This window comes from Homarus americanus, unplaced genomic scaffold, assembly GCF_018991925.1.
Source record: "Homarus americanus isolate GMGI-L3 unplaced genomic scaffold, GMGI_Hamer_2.0 scaffold38393, whole genome shotgun sequence".
NCBI classification, from domain to species: domain Eukaryota; kingdom Metazoa; phylum Arthropoda; class Malacostraca; order Decapoda; family Nephropidae; genus Homarus; species Homarus americanus.
In genome coordinates this window covers 1038989-1056557 of record NW_024719307.1, presented here as the reverse complement: position 1 = coordinate 1056557, position 17569 = coordinate 1038989, and the positions used below count along the sequence as shown (strand labels likewise).

The 17569-nt window shown below is 41.1% G+C and overlaps 1 protein-coding gene across 1 annotated transcript; it reads left to right on the top strand.

Moving 5' to 3' along the window:
* Positions 1-7583: 7583 nt before the first annotated feature.
* On the top strand, positions 7584-17424 carry LOC121859992 (protein mono-ADP-ribosyltransferase PARP11-like). The gene is made up of 4 exons (XM_042356990.1): positions 7584-7707; positions 11093-11142; positions 14629-15833; positions 16346-17424. Exons 2-4 carry the CDS (start codon positions 11107-11109, stop codon positions 16584-16586), a joined length of 1482 nt encoding a protein of 493 aa, XP_042212924.1. The 5' UTR covers positions 7584-7707; positions 11093-11106; the 3' UTR covers positions 16587-17424.
* The last annotated feature ends 145 nt before the right edge of the window (positions 17425-17569 follow it).

Sequence of the window (17569 nt, the reverse complement as noted above, 5' to 3'; positions counted from 1 at the left end):
TAAGAACATAAGAAAATAAGGAGTCTGCAATAGGCCGGTTGGCCTGTGTATGGCAGGGGTGAGTACAGACTGTACAGAGTCTGTACTCACCCCTGAAATGTGAATTACACGAAAGCGCTTGGGAACTTCGTGTTTTCTTCTTTCCTTGTGGTTATCAGCATATATATATATATATATATATATATATATATATATATATATATATATATATATATATATATATATATATATATATATATATATATATATATATACATGTAATAATAATAATAATAATTAACGGTTTATTGAAAAAGTTCTGCAGCCCGAAGGCTGAAAATATACATTGGACATAAATGACTTATTACATACATTGGTGGTTTAACAAAAGCCTTTATTAGAGAAAGGTAAAGGAACATACAGTGAACATACAGATTAATGTAGGATTGTACGTGTTGAACAGCAAATACGTAGTGTAGTAACTCCCTCCCGGATGGTGTTAGGAGGGACCTCACGTGGTGTAGTAATTCCCTCACAGATGGTGTTAGGAGGGACCTCACGTGGTGTAGTAATTCCCTCACAGAAGGTGTTATGGGGGACCTCACGTGGTGTAATTACCTCACAGATGGTGTTATGAGGGCCCTCACGTGGTGTAGTAATTCCCTCACAGATGGTGTTATTAGGGACCTGACGTGGTGTGGTAATTCCCTCACAGATGGTGTTATGAGGGACCTGACGTGGTGTAGTAATTCCCTCACAGATGGTGTTATGAGGGGGCCTCACGTGGTGTAGTAATTCCTTCATAGATGGTGTTATGAGGGTCCTCACGTGGTGTAGTAATTCCCTCACAGATGGTGTGATGAGGGACTTGACGCGGTGTAGCAATTCCCTCACATATGGTGTTATGAGGGACATGTGGTGTAGTAATTCCCTCACCGATGGTGTTATATGAGTGAGGTTTGGTCCCATTCCTATCGTAGACGGACATATCGATCACGGGCCGTTATCACTGGGTACCTGGGACCTCACTGCTTGGGTACGACTGTTACTGTTGAGTTGTTCTCACTGACTTAAGCACTGTTCACCTCTGTTTAACACTGGTGTTCCTAAATGAAATTGTAACTTCTGGCGATGAACTGTGTTGTATATTCCCAGGCCTTCCTATCGTAGACGGATTAACACATCGCTGGTTATCACGGGCCGTTATCACTGGGTACCTGGGACCTCACTGTGTGAAGGTTAACTTGGGTACGACTGTTACTGTTGAGTTGTTCTCACTGACTTAAGCACTGTTGTTTAACACTGGTTCCATTCCTTTCCTAAATGAAATTGTAACTTCTGGCGAGAACTTGTTGATATTCCGGTGGGGAGGAGGGTTCAGGGGAAGGGGTTGGTATGGGCCAACTTAACAGTTGACCTGGCTGCTCCGAGAGGAGCGCCAGGTACGTCTTGACCCTTCGGTGGTCAAGACTGTGTGTGTGTATGTGCGTGCGTGTGTTTATTATAAAGAATGGAAATCAGTAATTATATACCAATCAGTTTAGTCATTGGTTAATCGATTGTGAGGCCTGTCAACAACAACAAAAAACGTGACCTCAGTTGGAATTTCATTGGTTCACTAGAGGCAGGGAAAGGCCGGGGGAGTGCTAGAGTATTGCCTATGTGGGGTGCGAGATATTGGTTCACACTCAGGATGGGTTGGAGAAAGGAAACTCACAATGTGCTCTCTGTATATATATTATATTGGATGTACAATGCAGCTTGGTGCTGGGAGGAGGCAGCGTGATTACAAGCGTGAGTAGAGAGAGCTGGTTGGGGAGGGTGCTCAGAGGAGGTGTTGCTTGCTGCGGCTGTAGCTAGAAGAAGGGAGGTCACGGCCAGGTGAGGTCTTATATAGCGGGGATAGGCGTGGCTTGATTGTAGACTTTGTTCGAGGCGCTGGTTACCTGACCTTGCCCACGAGGCGTACGCTGGGGAGAGGGTCGGCTAGTCAGCGACACACGGCGTTTGTAGGGGAGGAATCCACTACACCTATTTGTTGTCACTTGTCATGGTTTGGGGCTGTGGTTTCTCTCCCCCACATTTAGGGATATGAATTATTATATCGCCAATTTGGAACTCAATGAAAAATATGCAACTTCCATTATAACTAGTTCAGACTCTTTTTATTTATTATTTTTTTTTGAGAGAGAGAGAGAGAGAGAGACGGCCAGCTACACCCTGGCCCAGTTTTATTTCACATCTCAGTGCCCATAACCTCCGCTGAAGTTTCACTCACTTTCAGTAACAAATTGTCAAACGTTTATCACGGGAAGTCGGCCAATGAAGATCTTAATTGTAGTGATACACTGTTCAAAATATATTAGTCAGAATGAGGATAGTACAAAGGAACACCTTGTTAAAATAATGGTCTCGGCTGGGTACCCAACCAAATGTTACGGGAAGATCTGTCAGCTTCAGGAGTGATCCTTTTCGCCACAGGCAGTTCCCCACTAAATGCGTGACTTACTGACCGAGTACAGAATTACAACACTAATAGCGGTTATGAAGGAACTCTAAAATAACAGCTCACATGCATATGGTACTGAGAATTGAGGGTTAATGCTGTAGTGGATACTCTCCCCCTACAACTGCCGACTGATCACCTGCCGTTCGCTTACCAGCCAATCAGCTTACAGCCAGCGACGTCGACAGTCTCAGGTTCGGACGGAGGAATACTATCGCCGACTGAGTCTTGAGCTTCCTCGTCTCAGCCAGGATCAGCGCTCCCATCCTCTCTCGCGTACTTCACGGTGATTGGCCCCGCACATTTCACACCCCATGTCTCTGATCCTGAAACAAGAAAAAAAAGAAGACCCAAGAAAAGACACGTTACCAAGAAACAAGAACACCACGAGACCCCAGGGGCAGAAGCCCTCATCAAGATCACCCCCTCCGACTTCATCCACATCTACGAACACCTCGGGCACGACGAAGCACAGGACCTAAACACTACCGAATGGACAATCCAAGAGAGCAAGAAGAGGAGGAAAAGAAAATCATCAACATCAAGCTAACAAGAATACCAAGATAGAAGACCAAGATATTTCCACCAAACAAGAAAACACCACACACCCAATCAAGCCGACCAAGTACTGAGAAACCATTGCCCATGTGCCCAACCCGAAACGCACCTGACGTTTGACCTGACACTCACCTGAGTCAGGGTCCTGCCCCCTCCTAGCCGCGTCCAGGGAAGTTGCTGCTGCCTCAAACTTACAACCCCACATCACGCAAGTGGGGTTAAGCTACTGCACCTTTCCTCTCCTTGTAAAATTCACTTCAATCTTCCCTTTATCCTTCCCCTGAACCTCCTTCCCCCCTGTCAAGTCTGCGGAGGTCATTCTACTCTACTCTCCTGAACCAGCAAGACCTCTCAACAAGCTCCTCACCAACCAGCTCCCTCAGCAAGCTCCTCACCCAACAGGACCTCTGAGCATTGTTTCTATTCTACCTCCATCCTTAGTGTGAGATATCCTACATGTACGTACGTATGTGAGCCCATACAAAGATATAATAGACAAGCAAAGAGAATTTGACAACTGGCCACATACTGTACGCTACAAAGCCTTGTGCTAGTTTTCGTAAAATGTGCCTGATATTTTTTCAGTGATATAGTAATATCTTATTAGAGAATATGTACTGGTTCGCAAAATTTCTGCATTCTTCGATATATGTCTCATCAGTATTATTTAAAATGAAAATTTGTCATAGAAGGATAATACCCACGTATATACTGGACACTTTTCTGTTGCATCTATTCGTTGTAATAAAATTTTACCAATTAGCAAGTTCAGAATTTTCTTATTTACCTCAGAGATAGACCCAGATTTGGTGATAAAGAAGCAACAAAACACTAGACAATAAAGTTCGGAACAAAGTAACAAAGAACATGACCAACCGCTCGAACAGATCGTAAGTGGTGAAATTATGTAGACCGCTACAAATAGCAACTATTTGGCTAGATTGATACTACTGACGCTGACTTGGCACTTCTGTTTAACTTGTCGAATGTCACTGTCTGTAATTGTGACTTTTTGTAATATCAGCAGGACTTGTGAAAAATTAGTTTATTGTGTAATTTAATACTAATGAAGGGGCTGTTCATCTAGGATACATTATATCTGTAAACAAATTTAGATAATTTCATGATGACAGGAATATTGTCCACGTCATGTCATTCATAAACAAACGTTGCGTGACTTTTTTTCTGACGAACAAAGACATAATTGTTTTGTACTATTTCCTACAACATTCGCACAACAAAGTTTGATAGTAACTAATCCATATAATGTCGGATTTATCTCCATCGGACCAGCTGATTGTGTATGAATAACAGCATAAGATTCTGTTATTCCTCAGGTGACGTGGATGAGCTTTCGGTGCTTATCAGAAATTCGTATCTTGGATTTCGTTCCAATTTCAGTCGCGAACGCATTTTTAACTAGTTCTTTCATGTAAAAGGATACTGATGGGGCAGGACGTGTTGGCGGTACAGAGGTTGAAACAAGAAAACGAAGTAGAGCGCGGCAAGGATTATCCTCGCACCGTACAGAGAAGCAACGAGCATAACTCTCACCAATAAGTCAAGGGTTTGATGCTCAGACACACGTGAGAAGGGTGTTATCCAGGCAGTGTGATCCTACTAAACATCACAGGTTTCCCAGTCCCCGGTTTCCTCCTTTACTAACACTGGATAGACCACCCAAACGGCTAGTAAGCTGACGAGCGCGAAAAAAAAAAAAAAATAAAACCCACAAGCAACAGATTCAGTCAGTGGAGATGAAAATAATGTGATGCAAACTTTCTTACATTGATTCTTCCCTTTTTTTTAAACAAATGTTTTATGTATTCACTGAGCTTGATTGATGATCGATTTACTCAGAAGTATTATTTTAGTTTCGTCTCCCAACAAGTAGTTTTCATTTTCTTTGGTTCATTCTTTTGCTTGACTGCTATCTTATAAAAAATCATGAGTGGGTCACCAGCATCAGCAGCGGGGCTGTCGGGTTTATTATTCAGAAATTTATAAAACTAATGACAGGAACAATGAAATTCACTGAGTATGAGGACTACTCTAATATAATTACTGTATCTGGGATCTTCGTTACCCCTCACCACACATTACTGTATCTGGGATCTTCGTTACCCCTCACCACACATTACTGTATCTGGGATCTCCGTTACCCCTCACCACACATTACTGTATCTGGGATCTTCGTTACCCCTCACCACACATTATTGTATCTGGGATCTTCGTTACCCCTCACCACACATTACTGTATCTGGGATCTCCGTTACCCCTCACCACACATTACTGTATCTGGGATCTCCGTTACCCCTCACCACACATTACTGTATCTGTATCTGGGATCTTCGTTACCCCTCACCACACATTACTGTATCTGGGATCTTCGTTACCCTCACCACATTACTGTACTAGTATCTGTTACCCTCACCACACATTACTGTATCTGGGATCTTCCCTCACCACACATTACTGTATCTGGGATCTTCGTTACCCTCACCACACATTACTGTATCTGGGATTCTTCACCCTCACCACACATTACTGTACCTGGGATCTTCGTTACCCTCACCACACACACTGTACCTGGGATCTTCGTTACCCTCACCACACATTACTGTACCTGGGATCTCGTTACCCTCACCACACATTACTGTATCTGGGATCTTCGTTACCCCTTGTTACCTGTATCTGGGATCTCCCACACATTACTGTATCACCACACATTACTGTATCTGGGATCTTCGTTACCCCTCACCACACATTACTGTATCTGGGATCTTCGTTACCCCTCACCACACATTACTGTATCTGGGATCTTCGTTACCCCTCACCACACATTACTGTATCTGGGATCTTCGTTACCCCTCACCACACATTACTGTATCTGGGATCTTCGTTACCCCTCACCACACATTACTGTATCTGGGATCTTCGTTACCCTCACCACACATTACTGTATCTGGGATCTTCGTTACCTCACCACACATTACTGTATCTGGGATCTTCGCCCTCACCACACATACTGGGATCTTCGTTACCCCTCACCACACATTACTGTATCTGGGATCTTCGTTACCCTCACCACACATTACTGTATCTGGGATCTTTGTTACCCCTCACCACACATGTATCTGTCCCCTCACCACACATTACTGTATGGATCTTCGTTTCCTCACCACACATTACTGTATCTGGGATCTTCGTTACCTCACCACACATTACTGTATCTGGGATCTTCGTTACCCCTCACCACACATTACTGTATCTGGGATCTTCGTTACCCCTCACCACATTACTGTATCTACTGTATCTGGATCTTCGTTACCCTCACCACACATTACTGTATCTGGGATCTTCGTTACCCCTCACCACACATTACTGTACCTGGGATCTTCGTTACCCCTCACCACACATTACTGTATCTGGGATCTTCGTTACCCCTCACCACACATTACTGTACCTGGGATCTTCGTTACCCCTCACCACACATTTCTCGTCTATTATAGAAAATCATAATATTACGTCATGTTCTCGCAACCAATCACAACGCGAGCAGTTGGACCAATCAGCGTGTTCGGTAAACGAGTCGGAAACTCCACACAGAGTTGCCAACTTAGCGACTTTGTAGCTAGATCTAGAGCTTTTTGTTTTTTCTAGCGACATTTTAGAGCGATTTGCGACTTGTCGCAAATCTAGAGATATCCACAGAAATCTAGCGACTTTCTGGATACTTTTGGACTGTCCATGAAAACTCGGTTTTCCTAATTTCGAGCCATAATATATAGCAACGGGGTTACAGGGACAATAAATAATAAGAAAAGTTTAATACATTTGAACGGGTCGTGGTACAGAAGGAGGGACACGTCTATTTCCTGATCACTTGATGTCAGCCCGTCCATGCATCTAACACCCTAAAATTGTGGTCAGAAGTGGCAAATTACAGAGATGCGACAGGTGAAAACCCTTACCATGATCTGGCTGAAATTGCACTCGCTGCCTTATCTCTTCCGCATTCAAACGCAGATGTAGAGCGCACATTTAGTAATATGAACTTTGTGAAATCAAAATTGCGCAACAAAATGAAACTATCGACATTAAAGGCAATTCTTACAATAAAGTATGGGTTAAAAAGACAGAACACCTGTTGTGCAAGTTATGAACTTCCTAGTGATATTTTAAGAAAGATAGGGACTGTGGAGGCATACAGTTACAAGAGAACCTGAACCAAGCACTTCACATGCTTCCAGCTCTACAGTTGTTCACACTACCAAGAGGACTGGGATGCAATTACTATTGAATAATAGGTAAGTGTGCACATTAAACTTTAAAAAAAATAATATTTTTATTTTTACATAATGCATTTTATTTATACTCCGTCCATTATAGTCGGCATTATGAAAATATTATTTGCATCAAATTACTGAAGGGGGGGAATAATAGCTAGCGACTTTCCATGGAAGATTTAGCGACATTTAGGTACCAGCCTAGCGACATTTGAAAATACGAGTTGGCAACCCTGATTCTCCACAGTGGACCCGTCCAGTACGTGTGAAGCCGAAGGTGCACCGCTGGTGCTGTCTCCAGGCAACCCACCACTCCACAAGTAGACTGCGACTCCCCTCACGGACAGTATATCACTGATCACTTCCAAAAACAAGGTAAGAGACCACGACCCGTTCAAATGTATTAAACTTTTCTTATTATTTATTGTCCCTGTAACCCCGTTGCTATATATTATGGCTCGAAATTAGGAAAACCGAGTTTTCATGGACAGTCCAAAAGTATCCAGAAAGTCGCTAGATTTCTGTGGATATCTCTAGATTTGCGACAAGTCGCAAATCGCTCTAAAATGTCGCTAGAAAAAACAAAAAGCTCTAGATCTAGCTACAAAGTCGCTAAGTTGGCAACTCTGAACCTAACCCAACCTAACCTAACTTAACCTAACCCTAACCTAACCAATAATTAACCACAGAGAAGAACAGTATATTTTACCCTCAACTATTTAATTATGTCCGTAACTTTTGAAAGCCCTTACTGTTGTCAGACAAAAGCCACCCCGATCAAAGTAGGGGGCTTTCGTCTGGGGGCTTTTGTCTGGGTGGCTTTCGTCTGGGGGGCTTTTGTCTGGGTGGCTTTTGTCGTGGGGCTTTTGTCTGGGTGGCTTTTGTCGTGGGGCTTTTGTCTGTACCCCAGTGAGGATAGTGTCTTAGTATAAAATCGCAATGCTGTGAAACAAAATCTTAATATTTAATCTCAGTACCGCAGCAAAAGTCACATCAATATTTTTTTAACCAATACTTTAATATTTCTTACCTTATAGTATTATGTCTTCCAACGAAGTAAATAACTGGATCGAAAACACAAGAGAACTTAAAAGTCGTCTAGCCTCCCCTCGTCTTGTCACGATGGAGACTTGTGCAGAACTGAAGTGAATTGCTTGTAACTGGTGGATTGGTCGGCTGTACATGAACTGATATGACCCGAGACTGCATGGTTTTGCAGCTACTGGAGACGTTAATTCCTTCCCTTTGTATCGTTAATCCTCGACCTAACACCTGACCCACACCACATGAGCTCACTGGCGTACTTGTTTGAAGTTGTTTCCTTAATCCTCAACAGGTTACAGGTTGTGTGTGTGGCGGGGGGGCATAGCAAGGGTGTAGCTCATGACGGCCGTGATGATGTGGGTCAGGTGTTAGGTCAGACACGACAAGGATAAACTTGCCGCCGATACAAAGGGATGGATTAACGTCTCCAGTAGCTGCAGATATGGGTGATGAGCAGACCCAAAAGTGCCGCCCGGGGCGGACCGCCCCCCCCCCCTAGCTACGCCAGTGGAGCCCACCCTGTTCCAGAATTTGGGTACAAACATCCAGTATCTTGAGTAATTGTGTTAAGCAGGAGCATCCTGGTTTAAAACTGCTGGCAGTCCTTTACAAGGATGTTTCGTATAAGATGTTCCATCTTGCCATCTCTTATAATGCTCTCAAGTACTTTATACACCATGATAGTCAGGCTCACTGGTCTATAGTTATTTGTAGAGTGACGGAAGCCATTTTCCAGTCACTAGGGACATTTTGCTCATCCAGGCATTTACAACACAGGATCTTCAGGGGCTCAGCAAGCTTATTGTACAACACTCGTAGCACTCTGGAATGCACCATATCAGGGCCAGGACTCTTATGAACCTTTGGCTTTGACAAATTGTTTTTTGTACCCTCTTCTGAGAACACAATGTGGGTCAGCACTGTGTCAAACCGTCTGTCCTCAAACGCAGAACGTGTTTGCGTCCTCTCTTGTGAACACCAAGGAAAAGAATCTGTCCAATGCCTTGTCCTGGTCAGAATCTGTGTACTGTAACTATCATCTTCAAGCCTCAGGTCTGATACGCTTACTCACGTTTTTTAATTTTGACTGCGTAGCGGTCAGGGCCGGATTCAGGAGTGGGCAAAGTGGGCAGCTGCCTAGGGGCCTCCACATATTACAATATTTTATTTATTTGTTTATTCATTTGGATTATTTATTGTTGAGTTAATACTTATTCTGAATCTACCTGACCTTGGATTTAAAGAAGCCTATATATGCATTCTTGGACAGAACCATTATTTGAGTAGAGGTTTATCTGATTAATAATGCAAAGAATCATCTTTCTGTAATAACTAATAATATATTCTTTTCTGTGAAGTCTCTTCAAAATTTTTGACATGTGCAGTAGTAGCTATATCAGGGCTGGTCGACTTGAAACCACATGACTCCAGTCATGTCTCACTTTTGTGTGTGTGTGTGTTGGTAATTTGTGCATTATCAATAAATATACAGTTAATTAAAAATTTCTCAATGTTCTTATTTTCTCAATATAACCAGTGCTGGATTTAGACCTGTGGAGGCCCATGGGCAGCCTCTTTGTGGAGGCCCCCCTCATTATAACTACCCAAGAGGGTGGGGTGGTGAGTGAAGCGAGCCTAAACATTTTGAAATTTGAACATTTCTTTGGAGAATTTTGAAGCCATACGCAGTTATATATAAACTTTCTCAAGCAACTTGCAAGTTGCTTGAGAAAGTTTATTAAATGAGTCATATCCATCTATGTTGAACTCACATTCTTCAGGGTCGAGTCTCCTGTTCTTGTAGTACAACAATTCTACCACACCTTCCATATCGGGTTGATGTACTTTGAGTAGGGTTTCAAACTACGCTCTTTTATCAAGGAATGTGTCTATATTAGTGTACAGTCAACCCTCACTTTACGCGGTTAATGTAACCCACAGGGTACCGCGGAAAGTGAGAAACTCGTAAAGTGAATAACATAACATATGGGATTAATTGAAATAGAGACCGGGCCGACCCCCAAACTCCACTTTTTGACGACACACAACTATGTTGTAGTAAAAATATTATCTTAACTTTATGATAGTATGCACACACAATTAATAATTAAGAGAAATATCAATAATATTAGGTTTTTTAACACTTACATTAGTAGAAAAGATGGCTGGGCACACGGGGATGGGCGGTTGGTTCCGAGGCAGAGGGCAGATTATTGGCCCTCACTTGTATCAATTGTATCACTATCCACCACAGAGGCTTGCAGGGCCTCTTTGTCAAACCCCCCAAAGTCCATATAAGTCCATATCCTCACCATAATTATCACTATCACTGACTTGGGCTGGCTGTGGTGGGTGGCGGGTGAAGAACTGGTAATGTTTTGATGACTGGGCGACCTTGTGCGCACCATGTTCGCGCCGCTTACACAACATGGCGGATGGCGGGAGGTTTGGATCCAAAAATGGCCCGGCTTGCCAGCCGCTCTCCGCGTAAAGGGGTACACGCACTGCGGAATGTGAGCATCCTGGGTTCCGGCAGGGCACCGCGTAAACGTGGAAACGCGGAATGTGGGACCGCGTAAAGTGAGGGTTGACTGTACATGACTTTCCCCCATTCTCAGCAGCTGCCTTGTTTACTAAATACTGTACAGTACAATGTATTTTGTGTCCATAGAAACTTCAGATTTTGGAATTATTATTTTCTTTTTCAACTTTGCAGGTGTTCAGCGAGACATGGATAACAATATAGAAAAAGACAACAGTGGCAAAGTAAGTCCTCATGTTTCTGAAAATTTGTAACTACTTACATAAGAACATAAGAAATAAGGAGTCTGCAATAGGCCGGTTGGCCTGTACATGGCAGCTCCTGTCGAGAGTTACTACCACTCTCTATCATCCATGAATCTATTTAGCCTCCTTTTGAAACTTTCCAGAGTTCCAGCACTTACTACAAAGTTGCTAAGTTTGTTCCACTCGTCCACCACCCTATTTGTGAACCAGTTTCTTCCTATCTCCCTCCTAAACCTAAACTTATCCAACTTAAATCCGTTGCTCCGAGTCTTATCCTGCTCGGATATTAAAAGAACTTTATCTATATCCCCTTTATTGATTCCTTTCACCCACTTAAATGCTTCTATCATATCTCCCAGAACTCTTTGTCTTTCTAGGGAATGCAAGTTAAGTTTCTTTAACCTATCCTGATATGGAAGGTTTCTAAGTCCCGGAATCATTTTCGTCATTCTTCGCTGCACCGACTCTAATGAATTGATATCCATTCTATAATAAGGGCACCAGAACTGAACCGCATAATCGAGGTGCGGCCTGACTAGCGCAAGATATAGTTGCAATAAGACCTCTGCACTCTTATTACTTACACTTCTAGATATAAAACCCAATACTCTGTTTGCCTTATTTCGAACATTAACGCACTGTTTTCTAGACCGTATGTCCAGGCTTACAAGTATCCCTAGGTCTCTTTCACAAGTCGACTTCTCTAGGTTGATGTTGTTAAGGCTGTATACATTGTCAGTATTTGTTCTTCCAATATTAAGTACGCTGCACTTGCTGGTGTTGAATTTCATTTGCCATTTTTCAGACCACCCCTGTAGTTTATTTAGATCCTCCTGTAATGCATTTGCATCCTGCTCTGAATTAATCTGCCGCCCTATTTTGGTGTCATCCGCAAACTTGCTTATGTCACTGCTGATCCCAGTATCTAGATCGTTTATGTAGATTATGAACAAGAGTGGGCCTAGTACTGACCCCTGGGGAACCCCACTGGTTACACGGCCCCACTTAGATTTAACACCATCTACGCTGACCCTCTGCGTTCTATCGGTGAGCCATGATTTTATCCAATTTAAAACTTTCTCCTCGATACCATAGCCTTAATTTTTCTCAGAAGCATGTGATGCGGTAATCTGTCAAATGCTTTGCTAAGGTCTAAGTAAATAACATCATAATTTTTGTCATTATCTACTACCTTGAAGACTTTCCTAAAAAACGTCAGCAGATTTGTTAGACAAGATTTTCCCTTTGTAAACCCATGTTGTGAGGCGTAGATTAATTTGCTTTTCTCTAGATCCCCTTGACTGTAAGTTTCATGAACAGAATTCCATTAGGAGATTAAAATTCTGCCAACATGTTTCCATTCTAATAAAAGCGGCGGACAGAAGTCTGAAGTCTCCTCCACCGCACATAATTTATTTAGAAACATATTCGACACATTGTTACCTTCATACTGGTTTAAAAAAATAATATGTCTGAAATGACAACTGATTGAAAATTTCTTAAATGACACAAGTGTCAAACACTGATAATGGTATGTTATCAATAGTCAGTCAATACACACCCCTCACTTGGTTGTTATTTCTTTACAGATAAAGAAATAGATATAGCTTATAGAAAGGGAATTAGATGTGCTTAGGAAGTCATATATTTTCATTTGCAGTTCACCATCCTGACACAACCAGACGTGACATGTACCTCGGATACTGAGACAGATTGCCAGCACTATTATTACTAATATATGTTTTACTTACTTTATTAGTACAATATAGTAAAGTAGATTGTTCTAGCAAGCAACAAGTACAGTACTGTACATGTGAATAAAGAGTCACTGCAATTAACTTTAAACCTCCTCTTGCTCACAGTACAGTTGTACAGTATAGCCAAAGTTTAACATGAACAGTATGGATGTTATTTGCGTAATATAGAAGACGAGGAAAATAAAAGATATAAACTTAAGACTCAATTGAGTGTTAATAGTTCATCAATCACGAGGCACCTGCCTCCACTTCCCTCCCTGCCACCCCCCCCCCCTTACATTCTCTTTACGTCAATTCACCTCGCAAGGCAAAAGATACACTCTAGTGACAGTCTATTTAATGCATTTCTTATTAAACATATGAACATTCCACAAATCTTTACATTTATATATTTGTTTTAATATTTTTTTGCTCTGATTCCATAGTATGTTTACTATTGCAAGTTTCCTATAACCAAATACAGGGCTGCCACACTGCACAAAACCTGACGAGCCCCTGGAATCGCACGAGTGAAGGGGACTGTACAATGTGAAACACAAAAGTATTACAGTTACCCTATAGAAAAGCATGTGGAGTTCATGCTTAATTTCTTAGATGGTGAAAAGACACGAGTACCTGAGGGACCATTGAATGACTTGCCAAGTTACGAGTGAGGGAAGGATAATTGTACATATAGAAGGATTTCCTGTCATGTACAGTTTTATCTGTTTGTGGCAAAGCATTGTAGGTCCGTGAAGTGGCCATGCCAGAAGATGGAGGGTAGTGGCATATGTATGGTCACTCCATTGTTCTTGAGTCTCATCTTTGGCTATTTTGAAGCCCATTACTGTTCCCATCTCCACAGCTTGGGCTGATATGCTGTTCCATATGTGCATCACTCTCAGTATGTCTTCATACCAGGGGTTGGCAACCTTTTGAACACACTGTGCCAGTTTTTAACATTTCTACTGCCCTGCTTGCCAACTTTAATTCTCAATATGCAAATTATTGTCTTGTGTATATTGATAAATTATGCTTTCATACATATTTGAAATACACACAATTACATATGATATATAAAATACTGTATAATCAAATACTATAAAATGCTCTCACATTTCAGTGTCTGGTTGTTCTATGTCCACATATGCAGTCAAATACATCAGTCTTTATAAACTAGACTTCTGGCTTTTGTGTACCAACACTTGATTGGCCCGGCTTCTAGTATTGTTATACAGTATGTGTGTGTGTGTGTGTTTGTGTTTTGTACTTGTGTACAGTATATAAATAGATATATTCTGTTTATATTCCTTATGCATTTTCACTGTTTTCAAGATAGAGGTGAAATTTGGTAAGGAAGTGAGGGTGATCTTGTGGATGGTCGTGCACTATCTCGTCCCTCCACTTGGGGTGTGTCAGCCCCACAGGCATCCCCAGTCAACCCAACTGTCAAGGAGTACATACCTTTACAGTTGGGAATGTGAAGGTGGTTGAGAACAGTGCTGGCCACACTGCCTCCTTTCATACCAAACACTTAGTAGGCAGAATCCTTTATCCACTTGGCCCCCAATGGGCCATCAAGGCTGTGGAACCCACTTTCATTTTTATTATCCCAAGGTAGGAATCATGTAAATCATAACTCTTATTTCAATGAAAAATAATATAAGTCTTTTGTTAATATAATCCTTAGTTCATTCATTTCTCATACGGGTATTTTTTTATTTTTAAGAGCTCCTTCTCTGGTGCAAGGCAGAAGCAACATTACAATAATTCAAGGGGGCGTGGTAGACAGAGAAGTTCTCATTCTAAAAACCGTGAGTCACCTCCAGAATACAGGCGACAGAGGAAGACTTCAAACCAAAGAATCACTTCTTGGTCTTATTACCATGAAGGAGATGTGGAAATTCCAGAGATTTGTGTTTACTCCATTGACAAGCGCTGTATGTATGAAGATACTGGGTGCCTTAGACTCCATGCCAAGTGCACATGTCAGTGGCAGGTTATTCAAGATGGCAAGTGGTTCAACTTTAGGAATTTTCATTCAGAAGAGCTTGAGAATGCTTTTCTGGATGTGACAAAGGATTCTGTAAAAATTACACCACTTGATCCAAAGTTGTTGGGATCTAGTGGTCGTGATATGATCAAGATACTCGGAAATGGACAGTGGGAGGCAGATTTTGAAAACTTAACATTGAAAAATCTCACATCTCAAAGTATATTAACAAGTAAATTATTTATTCGAAGATTGTCAACTCAGTCGGCAGCTGTTTCCAAAAGTGGAAAGGCAACCAAATATGAATGGTACTTTTGTGATAGTAAAAAGAAGTGGATAAAATATGGTGATGTTGACAGCCTGGGACATAATCATCTGGTACCACTTATAACATCAGATGAGATTGAGTTAAACTTCTCTTCCGATTCCTCTGTCCAGATGATGTTTAATAATTCACTTTATCGGTACCAATTAGATTTCAAAACAATGAAACAAAAGAACTTAAATACTGGCAAAGAAAGATCAGTACGTCGAAGGCCTGTGAAAAAACAAAGCACAAAGCCAAATCCTCGGGGTAAGAAGGAAAACTTACCCTCAACGTGGGATTCCATGAAGGACAATGACACAATGATAAAAGTATCACTGGATGTGTCTAGCCAAGAGTATTGTGATGTGATGAGTCAATTGCTTATCACTGTTCCTGCAGCACGAGTGGTATCAATTATGCGGATTCAGAACCCGTTTTTGTGGAGACCCTTTCAGAACAAACAGGCAGAATTAGCCATTAAGTATGATGGATATGAGAAACTCAATATTCAAAAACTCTTCCATGGGACAAGACATGAATTCATAGACGATATCTGCAAGAAGAATTTTGACTGGAGGTTACATGGGTCAAGTACTGGACAAGCATATGGCAGGGGAAGCTACTTCTCAAACAGGTGAGTATAGTAAAAGGTAGTACTAGTTTATGTGATTTCCATATTGTTAACCCCTTCACCACTATTTTATTTGGCTAATACCAGACAACACTTTTTCAGCACAGAGAGACTCCTAGTACCCAGGGGGGGTTAACATTGTGTGTTTCAGAGCAAGTGAGCAATCTGTCTGTCACAAGTAGAATAAACTTTTTGAGTCCAGTTATTTTGGAAACTAAAGAGTTTTCTAGAGGGTTGCATAGTATTGGGGGTTTGGAATTAATAGGAGTGCAAAATTAAAAATACTATAGAAAGTATAACCATGGTAATGTATGAATAGAGGCAGAAGATTGTGCATGTGTCTACCTTAATGCCTTTTGAAATTGAATGTTTTCAGTGCATACAATATATCATCTGAAGCGTAATATTTTCAGTTTGAAAACTTTCTGAAGATCTACAAATGTAAAAAAAAAATAATAAAACACCCTTTTGGCTAATGAAAGAATAAATTAATATTATTAAAAAATCTCTTGCAGTGCTGCTTACTCTCTTAAATATGCAAAACAAGACTCCTCTGGCCACTGCTTTCTGTTCCTGGTTGAAGTAATAATTGGAAAAGTGACACGAGGAATTGAATCCATGAAACGTCCACCCCTGAATCCTGCCACCAGTGAGCTGTTTGATACGACAGTAGATAATGTAGATTCTTCAAAAATATTTGTGAAATATGATTCACAGGAATATTACCCACTTTATACCATACAAGTTAAGTGTTAGAGGACACAGGAAGGTTCATTTATGTTTAACCCTTTAGAGGGCAGAGGGTTTCTCTCAGCTGAATAAAATCATCTGGCATTAGTTAGAATAATATACAATACACAAGAGCAACACTGCTCCCAAAAGGGTTAAGGCAAGCAAACAGGTTTTGTATCTATAGTAAACTCTCCATTTACATGGTGGTTTAGTGCTGATGAATCCGGTCTATTTTGGAAAAAGATGCCTGGTAGAACGTACACAAACAAGTAGGAGAGGCGTGCCCCTGGGTTCAAGGCAGCCAAGGACAGAGTGATGCTCATTGTCTGTGGCAATGCAACTGGCCACATGATCAAACCTGGCTTGCTCTACTGCTCAGCAAACCCTAGGGCTTTAAAGGGTAAAACAAGAACCAGTATTTATGTTTCACCTGTTCATCTATTGATACTTTAATTATTTTAATTATAATTTATATCAATTTACTGTAAATGGATGGACAAGGTTAATTTTTGGGTTTGTATCTAAATAATGTTTCAAACTTTAGACATAGAAAATGTGGAAGTTTTTTGTTATTTCCCAGGAAGGATAATAATGTTAATGTTTACACCACAAATATGTCAAGTTAATAATGTTAATAATTTTCAAACTACAAATATGATAGTTTTATATTAATGTTAATGTCATGGAGACATCTTTTCAAACTACAAATACGATAGTTCCATAATAATGTTCAAACCACAAATACCGTATATACTCGTGTGTAGTTCGAGTTTTTAAGACCAAATTTGTAGGCAAAAAATTGGGTGTCGTCCTATACATGCGTAATAGTTTTGTTAGGTTGAACCCGTGCATGATGGGAAGGGCGAGGAGCAACTTTAAGCTTCAGACATGAAAAATATTTACCATTTACTACCAGTAAACAATGGAAACGTAAAATATGTACCAATTAGTAATGAAAAGTTGTGCAGTTCCTTCAGTAAATGAAGCTCACCAACTTACAATGGGCT

Coding starts and splice junctions, on each gene's coding strand:
- LOC121859992 (XM_042356990.1), top strand. CDS start 11,107: ATGGATAACAATATAGAAAAAGACAACAGTGGCAAA. Junction 11,143..14,628: donor AAAAAGACAACAGTGGCAAA/GTAAGTCCTCAT, acceptor TTTATTTTTAAG/AGCTCCTTCTCTGGTGCAAG. Junction 15,834..16,345: donor GGAAGCTACTTCTCAAACAG/GTGAGTATAGTA, acceptor AATCTCTTGCAG/TGCTGCTTACTCTCTTAAAT.